The sequence below is a fragment of the Dipodomys merriami genome, unplaced genomic scaffold (assembly GCF_024711535.1).
Source record: "Dipodomys merriami isolate MVZ:Mamm:240054 unplaced genomic scaffold, mDipMer1.0.p SCAF_33, whole genome shotgun sequence".
NCBI lineage: Eukaryota > Metazoa > Chordata > Mammalia > Rodentia > Heteromyidae > Dipodomys > Dipodomys merriami.
Window position 1 is genome coordinate 1,602,114 of NW_027204826.1, and position 23,804 is coordinate 1,625,917.

The 23,804-nt window shown below is 48.6% G+C and overlaps 1 protein-coding gene across 1 annotated transcript; it reads left to right on the forward strand.

The window, feature by feature from the left end:
• The first annotated feature begins 794 nt into the window (after positions 1-794).
• Positions 795-22,907, forward strand: Chrna5 (cholinergic receptor nicotinic alpha 5 subunit). Its single transcript, XM_070042802.1, has 6 exons — positions 795-925; positions 10,318-10,469; positions 13,283-13,327; positions 14,841-14,950; positions 16,352-17,183; positions 18,205-22,907. The coding sequence occupies exons 1-6, from the start codon at positions 820-822 to the stop codon at positions 18,361-18,363; spliced, it is 1,404 nt and encodes a 467-aa protein (XP_069898903.1). The 5' UTR covers positions 795-819; the 3' UTR covers positions 18,364-22,907.
• Positions 22,908-23,804: the final 897 nt, after the last annotated feature.

Below are 23,804 nucleotides of genomic sequence, written 5' to 3' on the forward strand. Positions count from 1 at the left end.
CTCAGCTCTCAACTTCCTGAGTAGATAGGGTGACGGGCGTGAGCCACCTGTGCCTGGTTTTACCTCGTTTTAAGGTTGGAAAAACAGGCCCAGAGAGGGTGAATTGTCCGGGGTCGCCTTGCTGGTCTAGACTATAGATCTGAAGGAGATCATGACACCCACAGCAGCAGCAAGATTTGCATCCCTCAGAATTGGGCCCTGAAGGCGGGGCCAGAGTGATAGCCGGCGTGGATCTAGGAGTACATAGGATCGGGTCAGAGGCGAGGCCAGAATGATGGGCGGGTCCAGGCGGGTCCAGGAATACAAAGGATTGGGTCGGAGGCGGGGCCAGAGTGATAGGGCGGGGCCATGGGTGGTGGTAAAGAGGCTGGGGTAGTCCAGAAGCTGATATGGTTGGATAGAAGATGAAGATTGGCAAGAGACATTAACGGGCGGGGCCAAAGTAGATTGGGCAGGGCCTGAGTGCTGGGCGGGGTCCTGTATAGAAAAGGCGTGGCCATGAGCAGAAAGGGTTGGGTCAGAGGAGAGCATGAAGACTGGGCAGGGCGTGGAGGCGTGGCCAGAGTGGTGGGGCGGGGCCAGGTGGGTCTAGCAGTAAGCAGGATTGGATCAGAGGCATGGCCAGAAGCAAACTGGGCGTGGCCTGTGTGGAGTGGGCGTGTCCGAGCGGCTCAATCTCCTCCCCCTGGTCCCGCCTGCCCAGAGCCCGGAGGCGAGGCTGAGGCGCCGTCCGCTCCCGGCCGCTCGGAGCTGAGGCGCGGCCGGCGGGCTCCGACGCGTGCGGTCTCCCGGTGTCGTCGTTCCCGCGCGGGCCGGGCGATGGCGGCGCGGGGGTCCGGGCGCCGCGCGCTCCGCCTGCTCCTCCTGGTTCCGCTGGTCGCCGGACTCCGGGGCCCGGCGGGCGCGGGGGGCGGCGCGCCGGGAGGTGAGCCGGGGCGGCGGCGGGGCCCGGGGAGGCCTGGGCGGGCGCCGCCCCGGGACGGAGCGCGCGGGAGACCCCGGGGCCCAGAGGCGGGAGGCGGGGGCTCCAGCGTGGTCCTCTCGCGGCTTTGTGTGGACTTCCCTGGAACTTTCCAGGGGACAATGCGGGTGCGCTCAGCCGGGCCCCCACTTCGTTGATCATCCTGGGGTGCGCTCAGCCGGGCCCCCACTTCGTTGATCATTCTGGGGTGCTCTCAGCCGGGCCCCCACTTCGTCGAGCATTCCTGGGGTGCCTCAGCCGGGCCCCCACTTCGTTGATCATTCCTGGGGTGCCTCAGCCGGTCCCCCACTTCGTTGATCATTCCTGGGGTGCTCTCAGCCGGGCCCCCACTTCGTTGATCATTCCTGGGGTGCCTCAGCCGGTCCCCCACTTCGTCGAGCATTCCTGGGGTGCTCTCAGCCAGGCCCCCACTTCATTGATCGTTCCTGGGGTGCTCTCAGCTGGGCCCCCACTTCGTTTATCGTTCCTGGGGTGCTCTCAGCCGGGCCCCCACTTCGTTGATCGTTTCTGGGGTGCCCTCAGCCGGGCCCCCACTTCGTTGATCATTCCTGGGGTGTAGACACTCCCAGCGTTCAATACGAGAGGTTGTGACTTGCGCTTCCACCCCTAGGGCTTCCCCTGCCCCCTACATCTCCTCCCTGCAGCATCTGAGAAACCTTCGCTATCCTGGAGATGGGGAAGGAGCATCCCACTTTCCTGGCTTGCGCGGGCTCCCTGTGGGCAACCTCGCATCCCGGGCCCCTCCTGGGCACCAAGGCATTTCCAGTCTGCTGCTGTTCCAGATAGACTGCCTTCACTGGGATAGAAACAGCAGAAGGAAACCTTCAGAACAAGTTTTCAAGGGCTCTTAGAACCAGATCTTCCCTCAGTTCAGAGAGAGACAGAGAGACAGACAGGCAGACAGACAGACAGACAGAGATAGGGAGGGAGGGAGGGAGAGGGAGAGGGAGAAGGAGAGGGGAAGGGGAAGGGGGGGAAGAGGGGGGAGGGAGGGAGACAGAAGAAAAGGAGGATCATTTAGAGACCTGCCATTGTGGTGTGCTTGCTTGGGGGACAGGGGGTGAGATTCCATAAACCATATGAAAAGAATTGGCTCTACTGCATTTCAGTGTCTGCGTGAAGTTAGGTTTTTGTTGTTGTTTGCGGTATGTTTGTTTTTTATTTAGTGCAGGTTGTGGGTCTGGAACTCAGGTCTCAATGCCAGTTGGTGTCCCTTGGGTTTCTTGCTCAAGGCTGGCACTTTATCACTTGAGCCACAATTCCACGTCTGGCTTTTTGGTAGTTAATTGGAGATTAAGAGTCTCATGGACTTTTCTACCCAGGTTGGCTTCAAACTGCAGTCCTCCGGTCTCAGCCTCCTGGGTAGCTAGGATTACAGGCATGAGCCACTGGCTTTTGAGTGAATTTCTTAAATCTTGGGATGCTTTTCTTGGGTTCGTGTTCTTTAAACTGATTCCTGATTTTAGGAAGTAGTAATTGTTATTGCAGGATGCTTTGCTTAATGTAGGCTGAAGAGAAAGAAAATGGAGGATGATTTAAACAAGTCATATTCTTGTTCAAAAAGGTGATTTTTTGGGGGGCTGGGGGTGAAGGGGTATAGTATCTGGCCTTGAATTCAAGACCTCCCACATTTGCTTGGCTTTTCAGCTCAAGGCTGGCACTGTAGTACTTAAGCTACAGCTCCATATTTACCTTTTTCACTGTTTGTCAATGATAGTCTCATGGACTTTCTTACCTGGGCTGGCTTGAAGTCTGGGCCTGGGCGCTGTCCCTCAGCTCTTCAGCTCAAGGCTAGCACTTACCACTTGAGCCACAGCACCACTTCTGGTTTTCTGAGTGGTTTATTGGAGATAAGAGTCTCACAGCTTTTCCTTCCCGGGCTGGCTTTGAACCGTGACCCTCAGATCTCAGCCTTCTGAGTGGCTAAGATTACAGGCATGAGCCACCAGTGTCCAGCTGAGACTACTTCTTTTATAAGAAGCATTTATTATACTTATATCTTTTTTGGGGGGGGGGTCCGGTTGTGGGGCCTGAACTCTGGGCCTGGCCACTGTCCCTCAGCTCTTCAGCTCAAGGCTAGCGCTCTACCATTTGAGCCACAGCACCACTCCTGGCTTTTTTCTTTGTGCTTATGTGGTGCTGAGGAATCGAACCCAGGGCTCATGCATGCAAGGCAAGCGCTCTACCACTGAGCCACCTTCCCAGCCATATCTTTTTTTTTTTTAATTGTGGGGCCTGGGTGCTGTCCCTGAGCTCTCTTGCTCAAGGCTAGTGTTCTTCCACTTTGAGCCACAGCTCCACTTCCAGCTTTTTTTTGAGAATTTTATTGTAGATAAGAAGCTTAAGGGGACTTTTCTGCCTGGGCTGGCATTAAACCTCAATCCTCAGATCTCAGCCTCCTGAGTAGCCAGGGTGACAGGCATGACGGGGTGCCCAGTTTCTTTCTTTTTCTTTCTTTTTTTTTTTTTTTTTTTTTGTCTGTCGTGATGCCTGAACTCTGGGCCTGGGCGCTGTCCCTCAGCTCTTCAGCTCAAGGCTAGCTTCTACCACTTGAGCTATAGCACCGCTTCCATGCCCAGTTTCTTTATCATATTTTTTCTTTGTCCTGTGTGAGCTCTGGAAGAACTGGTTTTCTTTTTTTTCTTTTATTTTTGGCAGGACTGTGAAGTTTGAACTCAGGAGCTCACAATTGCTAGGCTAGTGCTCTACCACTTCAGTCATACCTCCAGTCCTGCTTTTTTTTTGTTGGTCATGGGGCTTGAACTCTGGGCCTGGGCGCTGTCCCTCAGCTCTTCAGCTCAAGGCTAGCGGCTCTACCAGTTGAGCTACAGCTCCACTTCCAGTTTTCTGGTGGTTTACTGGAGATAAGAGTCTCACAGACTTTCCTGCCTGGGCTGGCTTTGAATCATGATCCTCAGATCTCAGCCTCCTGAGTAGCTAAAATGACAGGTGTGAGCCACCGGCTCCCGGCTTCCAGTCCTACTTTTTGCTGCTTATTTTGGAGATGGAGGACTTTCTGCCCAGATTGGTCTTGAACAAGGGTCCTCTCAATCTATTTCCTTAGTAGCTAGGATCAAGACACAAACCACTGGCACTTAGCTAGAACTATTGTTCTTACACTGTTTAATTTTTGTTTTTTATTTTTTTCATACTGGTCCTGGGGCTTGAACACAAGGCCTGGGTGCTCTCTGTAAGCTTTTTCACTTAAGGCTGGTGCTCTATGACTTGAGCAACACCTCCACTTCTGGATTTTGGCTGGTTAATGTGACATAAGAGTCTCTCAGATTTATCTGCCTAAGCTGTCTTTGAACCATGATCCTCAGATTTGAACAGCTAGGATTACAGGTATGAGCCACTGGTGCCCAGCCTTCCCGTGTGCTTTAATAAGTGATTGTATTGAAGAATGATATTGAATAAGTGAGCTCATTGCCTAGTTGCTCCTAAATGTTAATTTGCTTTTACAAACACCTTTGAATGTGGATGGCTGGCAGTACTCCATGGTATTAGGAGACCGCTACAAACTTGCTGTGTTTTTTCGGGCAGGTGAATTGATCTGGCTGATTCCTTATTTCTCTCCCATCAACACAGAAGGGTGGCTGGACACTGGTGGCTCATGCCTGTAATCCCAGCTATTTGGGAGATCTGAGGTTTGAAGCCAACCTGGGCAGGAAAGTCCATGCGACTTTTACCTCCAATTAACCAGCAAAAAAACTGGAAGTGGATGGGCTGGGAAGGTGGCTTAGTGGTAGAGTGCTTGCCTAGCATGCATGAAGCCCTGGGTTCAATTCCTCAGTACCACATACATGGAAAAAGCCACGAGTGTCGCTGTGGCTCAAGTGATAGAGCACTAACCTTGAGCTTAGGACAGTTCCCAGCCCTGAGTTCAAGTCCAAGAACTGGCCAAAACAAGACAAGACTGGAAGTGGAGCTGTGGCTCAAGTGGTCAGGCACCAGCCTTGAGAGAAAAATCCATGCAAGAGCTTATGGCCCTGAGTTCAAGCCCCAGTAGAGACACACACACACACACACACACACACACACACACACACACACACACACACACACACACACACACACGCCATAGATGATTACATATCCTTTCAATCATTACATTTTGTTTACATTTTATTTTTTTCATATTCATCTTGGATTTTTTTTTTGTAAGATAAGATTTCACTATGTAGCAAAGGTTGGCCTTGAACTCACATTCAATTGAAGTTCTGCTGCAGCTTCCCCAGTGCTGGATTGTGTGTGTGTGTGTGTGTGTGTGTGTGTGTGTGTGTGTGTATAAATTAGTTAATTAGTTGTCATACTGAGTCTTGAACTCAGGGTCTTATGTTCCCGCATGGCTTTTTTGCTCAAGGATGGCATTCTATTATTTGGTACAGCTCCACTTCTTGCTTTTTTGCTGGTTAATTGGAGCTAAGAGTCTCATGGACTTTCCTGCAGGCTTTAAACCTTGATCCTCAGATTTTAGACTCCTAACTAGTTAGGATTACAGGCGTGAGCTAATTCTCAGGCAAAAAGAATTTTTGGCTTGTCGGCCAAAATTTATATCTATTTTGCTGATAGAAGGTCATGGAGTTGTGGAAAGAGGCCCAGAAGGCAATTTGGCCTGTACTAAAATACATTAAGATAATATAAGTCTTTTAAACTGACCTACCGGTGACTGGAACAGTGATTTATGGAAATCAAATATTCATTAGTTGGTTATATTTCTTAGCTGGGTGACATTTGACATTTTATTTTTAGTATATGGAATGGCTGAGTTCTTTAGTGAAAGAAAAAATAAAATGCTTCATTGAAAACGGGAGATGAGAGACATTTTTTGAACTTGTTTTCTTCCAGAAGCTAGTAGAAATACACACAACGAGGCTCTTGGCTTTGCTTTGATCAGCTTCTTGTTGTTGTTGGTCATGGGGCTTGCACTCACGGCCTGTGCATTGTCCCTGAGTTCTTTTGCTCAAGTCTAAAAAGTTCTACCACTTTGAGCCACAGCACAACTTCTGGTTTTCTGGTGGTTCATTGGAAATAAGAGTCTTACGGACTTTCCTTGCCTGGACTGGCTTTGAACTGCAATCCTCAGATCTCAACCTCCTGAGTAGTTAGGATGACAGGTGTGAGCCACCGGCGCCCATTGGCCGGCTTTTTATATGTCCTTACACTTTTTCACACAATTTATTTTGAAACTAAAGATGCTTTGATTTCCTTGCAAATGCTAAATACGCTCTATGAGCTAGACTGTGAGTCTGATTTGTGAAACATGTGTCTGAGTTTCTTAACTCTGAGGTGTCCAATTATCAGAAGAGGGGGACTTATGTAGGGGTGGGGCAAAGGAGGTACAGGGCTTTGAACTCAGTCTTATGCTGGGCACTGGCCTGGACACTGTCCCTGAGCTTCTTTTGCTCAAGGCTGGCACTCAACCACTTGACCCACAGCGCCACGTCTGACTTTTTCTGTGTATGTGGTAGTGAGGAATTGAACCCAGGGCTTCATGCATGCTAGGCAAAGTACTCTACCACTGAATTGCACCACCATGCCACCATGAAAGGAAGCCCAAACAAATGTATACTACTGTCTAATAAACCCACCCCTTCCTTCCTTCCTCCCTTCCTCCCTTCCTTCATTCTACCCTTCCTTTCCTACCTCTGGTAACTGGCGCTCAAACTCTGGGCTTTGAGCTGTCCCTTAGCTTTTTGGCTTGAGATTGGTGCTCTACCACTTCAGCCACATCTCCACTTTTGGCTTTTTGTGTGATTAATTGGAGGTAAGAATCTCACAGACTTTCCTGCCCGGGCTGGCTTGGAACTGTGATCCTCAGATCTCAGCCTCCCGAGTCGCTAGGATTATCAGCATGAGCCATCAGCGCCTAGCTTTGTTTGTTTATAATTGGTCAGTTCTAAAGCAGAAAGTGGCTTAACAAGGACATTTATTTGCACCTTTGTGGGCCGTTAAGTGTTTTATTTCCTGGCATGGTAAATGTTCTGGTTTGTAAGCATATTTATTGCTTGGGGGAGAGATCTGTGATCCCAAATTAAGACAGTGAACTCTACATTTCCTGGATCTGATGATGCTTAAACTTTTCTTTTTCTCTCCCTTCTTAGGAACTATTGACCAGACATAAATTTAGCACCACCTTAGGTCACCTTCTTATTTGAGAGTCAGAACAAGATGTTAAATTAAGTTTAGTAAGACAGTTCGGTTACAGTGTAACTTTATCTTATCATTCTGTGGTAAAAATCAATATCAACTAAAATGAAAATCCTGAAGTAGGGGGAAACAATCCTGCATTCCAGCGGTCATAGCTCAGTAATGATCAGTGAGCAGATGTAGGTGTCAGGCTGAAGATGCTGGCTGCGGGTCACATTCATTTCTTCTTATTAGGGAAGTGCTCACTGCTTTATCTTGCTATTGCTTAAAATAGCCTTCCTAGCATGGTATCAAAGAGGATTTTTTTTTATTTAAACAAAAGGAACAAAAGTCACTTTCTGTTAAGTTAAAAAGATACAAGGAGACTAGAAGAGGAAAATTATTTATACCAGGAATGCTTAGATTCTGGTATAGTATCTGTTGGTTTTCCAACCTTAATTCGATAGATCTTCTTGTTTTTTCTTTTTTCTTTTGTTGGTCATGGGCCTTGAACTCTGGGCCTGGGTGCTCTTCCTGAGCTTTTCTGCTCAAGGCTAGCATTCTACCAATTGAGCCACAGTTTCACTTCTGGTTTTCTGGTGGTTAATTAGAGGTAAGAGTCTTATGGACTTTCCTGCCCGGGCTGGCTTGGAACTGAGATCCTCAGATCTCAGCCTCCTGACTAGCTAGTAGACAGACATAAGCCTCCTGCCTCTTTCCCCTCTCCTTTTTCCCATCTCCCATTCTCCCAAATCACATCAGTATGTTCCCATCTGTTCCCTGCTGACTGCCCTTGGTAATGTCCTGTGCTTCAGACACGTATAGCCATAAAGTCATAGTACTTTATAAATCCCTGTACTACATAAAAATCCCTTTAAACTATATTTCAGTGCTTGGAATTGAACGTAGGACCTTGGGATCCTAGACAAGTGCTCAGTTTCTCCCTCTATTTTTTTTTTTTTTTTTTTTTTGCCAGTCCTGGGGATTGAACTCAGGACCTGGGCACTGTCCCTGAGCTTCATTTGCTCAAGGTTAGCACTCTACCATTTGAGCCACAGCACCACTTCTGGCTTTTTCTGTGTATGTGGTGCTGTGGAATCAAACCCAGGGCTTCATGCATGCTAGGCAAGCACTCTACCTCTGAGCCACACTCAGCCCCTAAGCTTTTTGTGTGTGTGTGCTGCTCCTGGGCTTGAACTCAGGGCTTGGGTGCTGTCCCTGAGCACAAGGCTAGCGCTCTATCACCTGAGCCACAGCACCACTTATGGTTTTCTGGTGGTTTATTGGAAATAAAAGTCTCATGGACTTTCCTGCCTGGGCTGGCTTTGAATCATGATTCTCAGATCTCAGCCTCCTAAATAGCTAGTATTATTATAGGCATGAGCCACCAGTGCCCAGCCTGCCTTTAAATTTTTATTTGATGCTATTTATTTAGCCAGTACTTGGGCTTGAACTCAGGGCCTGGGTACTGTCCCTAAGCGGTTTTTGCTCAAGGTGAGTGCTCTACCACTTGAACTACAGCCCCACTTCTGGTTTTTTTGAGTAGTTGATTGGAGATAAGAGTATCATAGTTTTCTGCTCTGGCTGGCTTTGAACCGCAGTCCTCAGATCTCAGCCTCCTGAGTAGCTAGGATTACAGATGTGAGCCACCATGCCTGGTTAATTCATTTTATTTTATTTTGTCAGTTGTGGGGCATGAACTCTGGGCCTGGACACTGTCCCTCAGCTCTTCAGCTCCAGGTGAGCGCTCTACCACTTGAACCATAACGCCACTTCCAGTTTTCTGGTGGTTAATTGAAGAGTCTCATGGACATTCTTGCTCAGGCTGGCTTTGAATCTCGACCCTTAGATCTCAGCCTTCTGAGTAGCTAGGATCACAGACATGAGCCACCGGCCCCCACCTGGCTGAACAGTTCATTTAAAAAGCTGCATTAATAATAGTCTAAATTTAATTGGACATTGAAACAATTTATTACCAGCTTACTAATACTACAGGCCCTGAGTTCAAACCCTAGGACTGGAAAAAAAAAAGGAACTTATTTTTGTACGTTGATCTTGTAGCCTGAAACCTTGTTACATACACTGATTAGTTCTTACAGCTTTTTTTCTTAGATTATGGTTTTTTGACATAGATGGTCATACTGTCTGTGAACAAAAAAAAAAAAGACAACCAAAAAATAGTCTACATTTTATTTTATTTATTTATTTTTGGGTCTGGTCATGGGGCCTGAACTCTGGGCCTAGGCGCGCTAGCACTGTACTACTTGATCCACAGCGCCACTTCTGGCTTTTTTCTTTTTGCTTATGTGGCGCTGAGGAATGGAACCCAGGGCCTCAGGCATGCAAAGCAAGCGCTCTACCACTGAGCCACCTTCCCGGCCCCATAGTCTACATTTTAATTAGTTCACTAATAATATAGAAATTTTTAAGTCTCAGTATTTGTATTTTTTTTCTTTTCTTTTTTGGCCCAAGACTGGGACTGGAACTGATGCTTTCCCTCATTGGCTAGCACTCCACCAACTGCACCACGCCTCCAACCTCTTTTCATTTTTAATTGTAATTTCATCACTAAGTGGTTTACAAAGGGGCTTCAATTCAGCATGTCAGCTTAGGAGCACTATGCGTCTTGATCAATGTCACCCTTCCATCCTTCTCCCCCATTTCTCCCAACTCTACCTGTCCTGTTCATTTTCCTAGGCTCCTTTTCACACAGGCGCGTTGAGTATGGTGACTGTGTTCTCCCCAACTTCCTCACCGCCTCCCCCGACCACATTCCCTCCTGATATATCATGATCCAGCTTCCTTGTATTCATTTCGTTAAGACTCTTAAGTTTGTTGTTCAAAAGAGTTACACCGGGGCTGGGAAGGTGGCTTAGTGGTAGAGTGCTTGCCGAGCATGCTTGAAGCCCTGGGTTCGATTCCTCGGTACCACATACACAGAAAAAGCTGGAAGCGGTGCTGTGGTGCAAATGGTAACACACTAGCCTTGAGCAAAAGAAGCTCAGGGACAGTGCCCAGGCCCTGAGTTCAAGCCCCAGGACTGGCAAAAAAAAAAAAAAGTTATCCCATTGGAATTCTCCCATGTCTACCATGTATATGTTAACATCTATAGTTATAAATTAGATTTAACTTCCACATAGAAGACACGTATGTCTCTCAGGGCCTGAGAAAGCCAGCCTATTAACTTGTAAATATTTGTTCTATAGGATTAGCGGCGCCTTCCCTTGTGGCGAAACACGAAGACCGTTTGTTTAAGGATTTATTTCAAGACTACGAAAGATGGGTTCGTCCTGTGGAGCAGCTGAATGACAAAATAAAAATCAAGTTTGGCCTAGGCATCTCTCAGTTAGTGGATGTGGTAAGTGTGCCTGTGGCCGGGTTGTGGTTCACAGCAGTGCAGAGGCGTCCCTTGCCAGCCAGGAACTGTGCTGGGCTCCAGCTGGTACCACTTTCCCCAAGCAGCTCACGAGGGAAGAATTACCCTACCCCAGTCAGCAGTGAGCTGCGGTTATATTCTAGAAATTGTTTGATCTTATTCAGTAATGCAAGAGGTTTATCTTCAGTGAGTTTAAAGACATTGAAACGTATGTTGAAGTTTCTCTTGTTGTTGTTGTTGTCTGGGTGGTGGGGTTGAATGCAGCAACGCCTGGGCACTGTCCCTGAGCTTTGCTCCTCAAGGCTATCATTCTACCAATCTGAGCCACAGTGCCAGTTCCAGCTTTCTGGTGGTTTATTGGAGATAAGAGTCTCATGGACTTCCCTGCCTGGGCTGGCTTTGAATGGCGATCCTCAGATCTCAGCCTCCTGAGTAGTAGTAGGATTATAAGCATGAGCCACCAGTGTCTGGTGAAGTTTCTCCTTTTATTGGTTAAAAATATGATCAAAAGCGTCAGTGACTCATGCCTGTAATCTGAGGACCACAGTTCAAAGCCAGCCTGGGCAGGAAAGTCCCTGAGACTCTTTATCTCCAATTAACCACCAGAAAACCAGAAGTGGTGCGGTGGCTCAAGTGGTAGAGGGCTAGCATTGAGCTGAAGAGCTGAGGGCCAGCACCCAGGCCCAGAGTTCAAGCCCCACGACTGACAAAAAAAAAAAAAAAAAAAAAGTTCAAAAGGTTTTAGAAAATCTGGAGATAGAATAAATAAATATTCTCTCAGGATATACCTAAAGCATTTCAGAGATTTTTTTTTTCCATGTGTAGCTCATGAAGAAAAACAAGCTCCTGGGCTGGGAAGGTGGCTTTGTGGTAGAGCACTTGCCTTGCATGCATGAGGCCCTGGGTTCCATTCCTCAGCACCACATAAACAGAAAAAAAAAAGCCAGAAGTGGCGCTGTGGCTCAAGTGGTAGAGCGCTAGCCTTGAGCTGAAGAGCTGAGGGACAGCACCCAGGCCCAGAGTTCAGGCCCCACAACCAGACCCAAAAAAACAAACAACAAACAAACAAAAAACAAGCTCTGGGACTTAGCCCACAGCCCTTGGGTTCCCACAGAGTGTTTCTCAAGGCTGTCACTACCACGTGAGCTATATCTCCACTTCTGGCTTTTTGATGGTTTACTGGCGATAAGCATCTCTCAGATTGGTCTGCGTGGCTGGCTTTGTATCTGGAGCTTCAGAACTCAGCCTCCTGAGTAGCTAGGATAGCTGTGCACATGAACCACTGGCACCAGGATTGTCAAGAAGGCATTTCTGCGGGGTGCCGGTGGCTCACACCTGTCATCCCAGCTACTCAGGAGGCTGAGATCTGAGGGTTGCTGTTCCAAGCCAGCTTGGGCAGGAAAGTTGGTGAGACTAATTTCCAGTAAACTACTCAGAAAAAGCCAGAAGTGGTGCTGTGGCTCAAGTGGTAGAGTGCTAGCCTTGAGCACAGAGAGGCTCAGGCACAAAGCTCAGACCCTGAATTCAAGCCGCAGGACTGGCAAACAAGAAGATTTTTTTTTTTTTTTTTTGGGTCTGGTCGTGGGGCCTGAACTCTGGGCCTGGGCGCTGTCCTTCAGCTCTTCAGCTCAAGGCTAGCACTCTACCACTTGAGCCACAGCGCCACTTCTGAGCCACCTTCCCAGCCCCGATTTTTTTTTTTTTGTCGGTCGTGGGGCTTGAACTCTGCGCCTGGGCGCTGTCCCTCAGCTCTTCAGCTCAAGGCTAGCGCTCTACCACTTGAGCCACAGCGCCACTTCCGGTTTTCTGGTGGTTTATTGGAGATAGGAGTCTCACGGTCTCTTCTGCGCGGGCTGGCTTTGAACTGCGATCCTCAGATCTCAGCGTTCGCCTCCTGAATAGCTAGGATTACAGGCGTGAGCCACCAGCGCCCGGCGATTTTTTTTTTTTTTAAACCCAGGGCTTTATGCATGCTAGGCAAGCACTCTAGCACTAAGCACTAAGCCATATTCTCAGCCCTACACAACATCTTTTTTTTTTAATAAGTGTTTTTTTATTGTAAAAACAACAAGATTTTATAAACTAGTTTCTTCCTGTTCTGATTATGTTAATGTTTACTTCCATGCTGGATTTCTGGAATAGTCAACTATTTACATATATTCATGTTTGTTTCTCAGTGCTGAGACTCGATATCAGGACTTGTGTGTGCCAGGCAGGTACTCTATTAGTGAACTACCTCATATATATATATATATATATATATACACACACACACACACACACAGACACAGACACACACATATATAGCAGTCAAAGCTGGGCACTGGTAGGTCACCTGTAATCCCAGTTACTTCAGAGGCTGAGATCTGAGAATCGCAGTTGAAATGCCATTCCAGGAAGGAAAGTTCATGCAACTATCTCTAATGAACCACCAAAAACCAGAAGTGGAGCTGTGGCTCAAGTGGTAGAGTGCTAGCCTTGCATACAAAAGTTCAGGGTCAGTTCAAACCTCAGGACCAGAGCAACTTCCCCTACACACACACACACACACACACACAAATGGAATACACTCACAGGTGTGTATGGGAGACTCGGCCTGTTGGTGAACTGGGGTGATGGCTAGCATTTAGAAGCCTGTACCAGAGGACTGTTCTGGTGAGCTGGCATAGAGGGCAGAGGGCAGAGGCAAGGCCATGGCCACATGCCACTTACTTACATAGAGGTATCAATATTTGTATTGACAGAATTATTGCTCCTGGGACTGAAATATAATCAACCTTATTCTTATTTTATAGGATGAGAAAAATCAGTTACTGACCACAAATGTCTGGTTGAAACAGGTATGTACAACATTCAACTGGATTCCCAGGGGCTGGGAAGGTGGCTCAGTGGTAGAGCGCTTGCCTTGCATGCCTGAGGCCCTGGGTTCGATTCCTCAGCACCACATAAGCAAAAAGAAAAAAGCCGGAAGTGGTGCTGTGGCTCAAGTGGTAGAGTGCTAGCCTTGAGCTGAAGAGCTGAGAGAGAGCGCCCGGCTCAGAGTTCAAGCCCCACGACCGGACCCTCCCCCCCAAAAAAATGGATTCCCAGCTGACTTGTTGAGGCCCCTCAGCACAAAGGCCCAGGCGAGGTCGGTGTGGATGGACAGAATGTAGGGAGATGAGCGTAGCTGGAGTTCTTGTATTTATACAGTTGTTGTATTTAAAATGTGTGTGTGTGGCCAAGCACTGGTGGCTCACACCTGTAATCCTAGCTACTCAGGAGGCTGAGATCTGAGGATCATGGTTTGAAACCAACCTAGGCAGGAAAGTCAGTGAGACTCTTTATCTCCAATGAACCACCAGAAAATTGGAAGTGGAGTTGTGGCTTAAAGTGGTAGAGTGTTAGCCTTGAGCAAAAAGAGCTCAGGGACAGGGCCCAGGCCCTGAGTTCAAGCCCAACTGACTCCTTCCTGCTCCCCGTACCCACCCCCAAACCTCCTGCCCTCAAAGAACTTTATTCTAGTTTGAGAAAAATGAACATTAGGTGGCATTATACCTTAGAAGCTGGTAAGCTTGGAGAATACTGATCAGAAAACATACTGATGGGGGCTGGGAAGGTGGCTAGGTGGTAGAGCGCTTGCCTTGCATGCCTGAGGCCCTGGGTTCAATTCCTCAGCACCACATAAGCAGAAAGAAAAAAAAGCCGGAAGTGGCGCTGTGGCTCAAGTGGTAGAGCGCTAGCCTTGAGCTGAAGAGCTGAGGGACAGCGCCCAGGCCCAGAGTTCAGGCCCCACAACCAGACCCAAAAAAACAACAACAACAAAAAAAAAACCCACAAAAACATACTGATGGCCAGGCCAAGTTTGGAAAGGGGGCATGCAAGTGCAAAGGCCCTGGGGCTGGAGTGTGTCTAGTGTGTTTTAAAAAATTGTAAGGAGGCCAACGTAATCAAAGGTGAATGAGCTCGGAGGAGAGCTATGCAGATGGGGTATAATAAACAATGGAACTCAGTAGAGTGGAGGTTCATAGGCCACCCTGGCTCATGGATGAGCAAGAATGTAATTAGCAATTATTACTTCATTAAATTATTAGCACATCAAGGGTCCAAATGAATGGGATTCCCTGTGACATTCCATACATGTGTGCATTGCCCTTGAGTGCTGGGATTACAGGTGTGTCACCAAGCCCCGTTTCAGTTAATATTTTCTGAGAGCTTCCTCTTTTCTCTCCATTATCTCTAGTGGAGGTAGGTTTTCTGTAGTTGCCTCGGGAGTTGATTTCATGTCTCAAATCTCTTGAGTTTGACACAACGTTTTTTATTCTTTGATTTTTATTTTTTATTGAAATTGGGGTTTATTTCTTCATTTCAAAGGAATGGGTAGATGCGAAGTTGAGGTGGAATCCTGCTGACTATGGTGGAATAAAAGTCATCCGCGTCCCTTCTGACTCCCTCTGGATCCCCGACATCGTTTTGTTTGATAAGTAAGTTTTATTCTCAATTCAATTTTGAGTTTCTAGAAGAAAACTTGTATTCCTATGAGGTACTGCTTTTTTTTTTTTGGTCAGTTGTGGGGTCTGAACTCTGGGCCTGGGTGCTGTCCCTCAGCTCTTCAGCTCAAGGCTAGTGCTCTACCACTTGAGCCACAGCGCCACTTCCGGCTTTTTTCTTTTTGCTTATGCGGTGCTGAGGAATCGAACCCAGGGCCTCAGGCATGCAAGGCAAGCACTCTGCCACTGAGCCACCTTCCCAGCCCCTATAATCTTATAAATATGTTAGAAACAATCGCCTGAAAGATCTCTTTTTTTTTGGTCAGTCATGGGGCTTGAGCTCTAGGCCTGGGCGCTGTCCCTGAGCAATTCAGCTCCAGGCTCATGCTCTACCACTTGGGCCATAGTGCCACTTCTAGTTTTCTGGTGGTTGAACTGCAATCTTTAGCTTCTTGAGTAGCTAGGATTACAGGCATGAGCCACTGGTGCCCAGTTCTGGTGTATTTAAATAAATATATTTATATATATAATTTTATTATTATTAAGGTGTTGTCAGGTAATGCATACATCTCTTCTTTGGACAATGTTACCCCTTCCTTCACTGTCCCCTCAGTTTTCCCCACCCTTCCCTACCCCAAGTTCATTTTCCACATAGTACAGACTGAATAGGATGATTGCATTTGTTCACCCTCCCTCCCTTTCTGCATCCCTCCTTGCCCCAACAAAAAGACAAAAGCAAAACCCCAAACAAATGCTTACCAAGCTATTTTTTTTTAATCATAAAAATGTTCTATGACTTGTGGAATTACCCAAAGATTTGAGAAGCGCAGAATGTTCTAAGGAAGGAGAGATGACTGGTGGGAATTAGTGGCAGCCTCTCCTGTCAGCCCCCGTAGGCAGTGAACTGGTACGAAGGAGCAGGGCGGTGCCCACAGGAGCCTCTGTGATTGGGCCTCACGGGGTCACATGCCTGGCCCATGTGCTCATTCACCAATGAGGGCAGGGCTTCCCTTTAAGGCAGTATGATGTACCTGATTATCCTTTTTCTCGATTTTTTTGGGGGGAGGATTTGATTTTTAGTTGAGGTCATACTTTTTTTTGTTAGTTGGGGAGCTTGCACTCAGGGCCTGGGCACTGGCTCTGAGCTTTTAAATTCAAGGCTAGTGCTCTACCACTTGAGCCACAGCTCCATTTCTGGTTCATGAGAAATAAGAATCTCCCAGATTTGTCTCCCGGGGCTGGCCTCCAATGGCAATCCTCACAGCTCAGCCTCTTGAGTGGCTAGGATGACAGATACTAGTCACCAGCATGTGGCGAGGCGTACTTTTAGGTAAAATGCATGGGGTTGTTCACTGTTTGTGCATGTGTGTGTGTGTGTGTGTGTGTGTGTGTTAGTGCGGACGGCCGCTTCGAAGGGGCCAGCACGAAGACGGTGGTGCGGCACGACGGCCGCGTCACCTGGACGCAGCCGGCCAACTACAAGAGCTCCTGCACCATCGACGTCACCTTCTTCCCCTTCGACCGGCAAAACTGCTCCATGAAGTTCGGCTCGTGGACCTACGACGGCTCGCAGGTGGACCTGGTCCTGGAGGACCCGGACGTGGACAGGACGGACTTCTTCGACAACGGCGAGTGGGAGATCGTGAGCGCCACGGGGCGCGCGGGGACGCGCAGGGCCGGCTGCTGCGCCTACCCGAGCGTCACCTTCGCGCTGGTCATCCGGCGGCTGCCGCTCTTCTACACGCTCTTCCTCATCGTGCCCTGCATCGGCCTCTCCTTCCTCACCGTCGTCGTCTTCTACCTGCCCTCGCACGGCGGCGAGAAGATCAGCCTGTGCACCTCGGTGCTCGTGTCGCTCACCGTCTTCCTGCTGGTCATCGAGGAGATCATCCCCTCCTCCTCCAAGGTCATCCCCCTGATCGGCGAGTACCTGGTCTTCACCATGATCTTCGTCACGCTCTCCATCATGGTCACCGTCTTCGCCATCAACATCCACCACCGCTCCGCCTCCACGCACACCGCCATGGCGCCCTGGGTGCACAGGGTGTTCCTGCACCGGCTCCCCCGCGTGCTGTGCATGCGCAGCCACGCCGACCGCTACCGCGCCCGGCCCGAGGCCCGCCACGCCGGCCGCCGCCGCGGGGCCCCCGGAAACGCCCTGGAGGCCGCCCTGGACTCCATCCGCTTCATCACCAGACAAGTCGTCAAGGAGAACGCTGTCCGCGAGGTCGGTGGCTGCGGGCACTTCCGCTTCCGGTGGGGGAGGAGGAGCTTCCGGTAGGGGAGGAGGAGCTTCCGGTGGGGAGGAGGAGCTTCTGGTGGAGGAGGAGGAGCTTCTGGTGGAGGCGGAGCTTCTGGTAGGGGAGGCTGAGCTTCCAGAGGGGGCGGAGCTTCCAGCGGGGAGGAGGAGCTTATGGTGGAGAGGCGGAGCTTCCAGCGGGGGAGGCAGAGCTTCCGGCGGGGAGGAGGAGCTTATGGTGGGGGAGGCGGAGCTTCCAGCGGGGGAGGAGGAGCTTCTGGTGGAGAGGCGGATCTTCCAGCAGAGGAGGAGCTTCTGGCGGGGGAGGAGGAGCTTCTGGTGGAGAGGCAGAGCTTCCAGTGGGGGAGGCGGGGCTTCCAGTGGGGGAGGCGGAGCTTCCAGTGGGGGAGGCGCTTCCGGCGGGGGAGGCGGAGCTTCCAGCGGGGGAGGCGGAGCTTCTGGTGGGGGAGGCGGAGCTTCCAGCGGGGGAGGCGGAGCTTCTGGTGGGCGGGGGAGGCGGAGCTTCCAGCAGAGGCGGAGCTTCTGGTGGGGGAGAGGAAGCCAGCCTTAGAGTGAGGTCGGTGTTAGGCCTCGGTGGTGGCTCACGCCTGTCATCACAGCTACTCAGGAGGCTGAGATCTGAGGATTTCAGTTGGAAGCCAGCCCGGGTAGGGAAGTCCATGAGCCTCCAATTGGTCCCCGAAAAATCAGGAAGTGAAGCTGTGGCTCAAGTGGTAGAGCGCCAGCCTTGAGCCAGAGGCGCTCAGGGACGGCGCCCAGGCCAGAGTTCAACCCCCAGGACTGGCACAAAAGAACAACAGTATGAAAGTATTACACCCTGACAGGAGAGTAAGAAATTCTAAGGGGTCTTTAAAGCTTGAGCCAATATAGTTCTCTGCCCCTGAACCCTGAGCACAGATTCACGTTCTAACTCGGTGCGATGCCATTTGGAACATGGGCGCAATTTGTATTTATGCATTTAACGTGCTTTTATTTACTTTTGCCACAGGTAGTAGAAGACTGGAAATTCATAGCCCAAGTTCTCGATCGGATGTTTCTGTGGACCTTCCTTCTCGTTTCAGTCCTTGGAACTCTTGGCCTTTTTGTTCCTGTTATTTACAAATGGGCCAAAATAATAGTTCCTGTGCACATTGGAAATACAAAATAAGTAAAAACTTCCCCCGAGGGGCTTATGAATTCCCTCAGCAAGCACACGTCTCTCATGCCAATCTGTACAATTTTAAAATGTGACTGTCTCCTGTTGATGATGTAAGTTACCAGAAACTATCAGATATGACTGTTGGTTTATCTTACTAGATTGTCCCCTAGAAAAAACATACCCGCTTGCCTGACTGGATTCCTAATTTGAAATAACAGCAAAACCAACTAGTGAAAAATCTAATAATGTTTGCATCTGGGAAAATAACATTAATTTGTAATCATTACATTCATCTTTTGAAGGCTAGAAAATCCAGTTATATTGGAAGACTCATTGATTGATTGATTCATTCATTCATTACTGGTACTGGGGCTCAAACTCATGGCCTGGATGATATCCCTGAGTTTTTTTGATCAAGGCTAGTGCTGTACCACTTGGGCCACAGCTCCACTTCTGGGGGTTAATTGCAGACAAGAGTACCATAGACTTTCCTTTTCAGGCTGGTTCTAAACCTCAATCTTCTCAGCTTCTTGAGTAGCTGGGATTACAGGCGTGAGCCATCAGTGCCCAGCAGAAAGACTGATTTGAAAACTTTTTCAGGATTTAGTAAAGGATTTAGTTTGTTATTTTTGTTAGCAAGACTGGATCTTGCTAACTTGCCCAGGCTGACTCCAAATGCCTGGGCTCAAATGCTCCTTCTGTCTCAGCCTCCTGAATAGCTGGGACTACAGTCATGCCCAACTCTAACACATACCAGCTATCTTACACATGTTTAGATTCTTCTTTCCTGGATTCACCAGGCGAAGCTAATTTTTAGGATATTACACTACTGTGTCCTTGGCTTCAATGTGTATCCTTGGCTTAAATGTGATGCTGCTGTTTTATAATCAACTTTTTTTTTTTTCAGTCATGGGTCTTGAACTCTGGGCCTGGGTGCTGTCCCTGAGCCCTTCAGCTCAAGGCTAGCTCTCTTACACTTGAGCTGCAACACCATGTCTATAACCAACATTTTTAATAGATGAAAAATGGGGGTTAGAAATGCCATGAAATAGATCTTAACTCTCCTAATACTAGGACTTGAACTTAGTGCCTCATGCTCTTGCTTAACTGTTTGACTCAAGGCTGGCGCTCTACCACTTGAGTCACACCCCTACTTCTGGATTTTACTGGTTAATTGGAGATAAGAGTCTCCCAGACTTTTCTGCCTGGACTGGCTTTGAACTGTGATTCTCGGATCTAGCCTCCTGAGTAGCTGGGATTACAGGGTGAGCTATTGGCTTCAGCTTCACTTTTGTATTAACTGCTTTTATTGCTTATCTACCATTGTAAATCATATGCCATGCTAGCATGTCCTTAACATTATTTTCAGTTTTACTGTCCCTCTGTGATTAAGAGAGTTGTTCATTATTATAAATCCCTTTATCCTTTTAGAGTAGTCCTCTGACATTAATCCCTTTATTTTAGTCCTTGACTTTGAACTGAGGGCCTGGGTACTGTCCCTAAGCTTCTTTTACTCAAGGCTAGCCTTCTACCACTTGAGCCACAGCTCAGTTTCTGGCTTTTTGCTAGCTAATTAGAGATAAGAGTTTCACAGACTTTCCTGCCCAGGTTGGCTTTGAACTATGACCATCAGAGCTCAGCCTTCTGAATAGCTAGGATGACAGGTGTGAGCCAGCAGTGCCCAGCTATGAATCCCATTTTTAAGACAAGTCTTTAGATCATCTGAGGGGAAAACCATCTTCTGAGGGTAAAGATGGTAACAAGTTAGTATAAGCACATTTTTACATATCCATAATATTGTGATTGTTTCAACCTAGTGATAAAAATAATAGCCTCTTAGAGTTATAGCGGCCTGTAGATGTAATCTGGTTTCTGCCCATTAATTCTGGGTGCAATAGTTTATCAGTCAGAACAGGATAATGTAGTAAAGGCAAAAACAGTTAAATTCCCTCCTTAAATGTACCAGATTCACCTGTGGCCGGTAGCAAGACACTGACAGAAAGCTTGAATTTACGACTTATTTATTTATTTACTTATTTATTTATTTATTGTTGTGGGGCTTGAACTCAGAGCCTGGGTGCTGTCTCTGAACTTTTTTGCTCATGGCTAGTGCTCTACCACTTTGAGCACAGCACCACTTCCAGTTTTTAGGTGGTTCATTGGAGATAAGAGTTTCACAGCTTTTCCTGCCCAGGCTTTCAACTGCAATCCTCAGATCTCAGCCTCCTGAGTAGCTAGGATTACAGGCGTGAGCCACAGCGCCCGGCGCCAGCAGTGTTTGTAAGGCTGAGGGGACTCTGTCTAATGTGCATTGTGCTGGATCATGGGCAAGTGTTTAATACACATGAAATGATTGGAACTCCATCTAGTTTGGATATGAATAAGCATCCTCCAGGAACACAGGTGTGATGTGTTGAAGTTCTTTCAGGAGGTGATGGCATCTTTAGAAGAGGGGCCTATAGAAAGAAATTGAGTGCTTGGGCTGGGAAGGTGGCTCAGTGGTAGAGCGCTTGCCTTGCATGCATGAGGCCCTGGGTTCAATTCCTCAGCATCATATAAGCAAAAAGAAAAAAGCCGGAAGTGGCGCTGTGGCTCAAGTGGTAGAGCGCTAGCCTTGAGCTGAAGAGCTGAGGGACAGCGCCCAGGCCCAGAGTTCAGGCCCCACGACTGGACCCCCCCCAAAAAAAAAAGAAATTGGGTCCTCAAGGAGGCCTAGCCCCTTAGGTGAACCACAGGCTCCCCACTATGATTGACCGCCTTGCCACACGCCCAAAAGTCATGAGCCACGTGGCCACAGACCATGATCTATGGGACTGAGAGCCACACTGACCTTTCTTTGTAAGTTGATTGCCTTGGGTAGTCTGTCACGGTAACAGAAGGCTAATACAGAGACCTGGTACCAAGAAGTTGGGGGGACCTTTGCTGGTTGAGAGCCTTTGAAACCAAGAAAATATAGAGATGTTTGAAGAAGCTGGTTAGGAAAAACCTCCCATGTCCACAGAACTTAATGGCTGGGACTGGGAGCAGAGTGTGCATGGGAATGAGTACAGTACAGATGTCAGGTGGGAATAATGACCCACAGGAAGGCACTGGCGTTACATCACGGTGAAAACTGCGAGTTGCTTTTGTCTGGGCCCTGAGACTTTGTGGGAGGTTGAGCTGAAAGATGACTAGAGTTCATCTCCCAGAGACAGCCAAGCCATTCCAGCCATGGCGAGGCATTGCTGGCTGCTTTGGATTTTTAGTTGAGAATTTGCAGCAAAAAGCCCAGCAGAGAAGTGTTTGTTTGTTTGTTTGTTTTTAAATGCAATGTGGATAAAAAAGGAGTGCATTGAAAATTGCTACCAAGCCAGGGTAGGGGCCATTTGCCATTGACACCAGTACAGCATCCAGGGCTTTGCACTGGCCCAACAGGAAAGATGAGTTTGGAACTGCAGAAACCCCTGCCTGTAGTAAGTGGAAGGTATAACGTCATTTCCAGAACTTTCCTTAGAAAAGAGACCCGCCCCTTCCCCATGCCTTCCAGGGAATTCCTCCCTCCGAATATTTTCCTGTGTTCATCCATCAAGATATGCTCAGCGGCTTCTTCAGCTCATGAGGGTCCCCTGGCAGCTCATGCTGGGGGCAGACCCCTGATCTCCCCGCCCCACCCCCCCCATGCCCTCCAAACTCCCATACCGATGTTGCAGGCATTTGTAGTATACAAGAGTTGAGTCATGGAGGCGTGCTCTGAGATTTCAAGGGAAAGTCCAGAAGGCCAAGCCTACGAAGTGGCCAAGTTAAGTCCCTGCCAGCACCCAAGGGGCGGGGCAGGCACAGAGCTGTGTGGACTTGCACATGGTGGGGAGAAAGGAGAGGGAGAAAGGAGCCCTGTGCAGCTGCCAGCCCAGCCAGGGTGGCAGCTCCATCCTCCTTCCACTCTCCCGATGTCAGAAGTGGGGACAGAAATTCATGTTTGTGCTATGGGTCAGTCGCCCTTTTGACTGATTTTGTCGATCATGGGGCTTGAACTCTGGGCCTGGGCGCTGTCCCTCAGCTCTTCAGCTCAAGGTGAGCGCTCTACACTTGAGCCACAGCGCCACTTATGGTTTTCTGGTGATTTATTGGAGACAAGAGTCTCATAGACCTTCCTTCCTGGGCTGGCTTTGAATCACAATCCTCAGATCTCAGCCTCCTGAGTAGCTGGGATGACAGGCATGAGTCACCCATGCCTGGCTCTTTTTTTTTGATGCCGGCCCTGGGGCTTGAACTCAGGGTCTGAGCACTGTCCCTGAGCTTTTTGGTTCAAAACCAGTGCTCTACCACTTGAACCACAGCTCCACTACTGGAGGGTTTTTTTTGGGGGGGGGGGCGGTAGTTAACTAGAGATAAGAGTCTCACAGACTTTCCTGCCCAGGCTGGCTTTGAACTGTGATCCTCAGATCTCAGCCTCCTGAATAGCTAGGATGACAGGCGTGAACCACCGGCGTCTGCATTGGCTTTGAGTTTTGAAGGAGACTTTGAAATGTGGACTTTCAAGTCATTCTGGAAAAGATGTGGGAGAGGAGGGACTCTGGGGGAAAAGGACTAAATGGGTTTGGCACTGAGATGCAGCGGGGTGAGGGGGGTGGGCGGGGTGCTATCACTTGGGTCCAATTCCTGTGAGGCCAGTGTTAAAGGTTTGGTTGGCAGTGCTTTAGGAAACAAAGTGGCACCTTTAATGCCACCTAGAAGGTCAGGCAGTTGAGTCTGCCCTTTCAGAAAGGCCTAGAATGTCAGCACTGTCTTCCTTCGTTGCCTCCTGGCTGCCACATTCCCTGCTGTGTCCTGCTGCAGTGACTTGAAAGCACCAGGCCTACTGGAGCCTCTGAAATCACGAGCCCACATGAACCTTTCTTCTTCTTAAGCGTATTGTCTCAGGTATTTTGTTATCACAACGAAGAGCTGGCTAATGGAGTGTGGATAACGAAAAACTGTTAGCTTAATTTGTATTCAAGCCAGATGCTGATGTCCCTGTGAATTAAGATTGGAGGGGTAGTAGTATGTCAATACATTTTCTGAAACTCTGCCTTTTGGTTTGTTGCGTCACAGCGGGCTGGGCAAGGGTCAGTTTTAATCTTGCATAGGAAAATCATGGCTGGTGAGAATGAATATTTGGGGCAGGGCAGGGGGGTCCTTATGAATTACCACCAACTGTCAGTTCTTCAGAGTGTAAAGTACAAAACTCTGTGTGTGTGCATGTGTGCACACACACGTGCATGTGCGTGCACATGCTCTCATTTGGCCCTTGTTGCTCAGGCCTGGCACTCTACCACTTAACTATACCTCTACTTCCAGCTTTTTGCTGGCTAATTGGAAATAAGAGTCTTGGTTTGGGGGCTAGGAAGGTGGCTTAGTAGAGTGCTTGTCTAGCATGCATGAAGCCCTGGGTTCGATTCATCAGTACCACATACACAGAAAAAGCTAGAAGT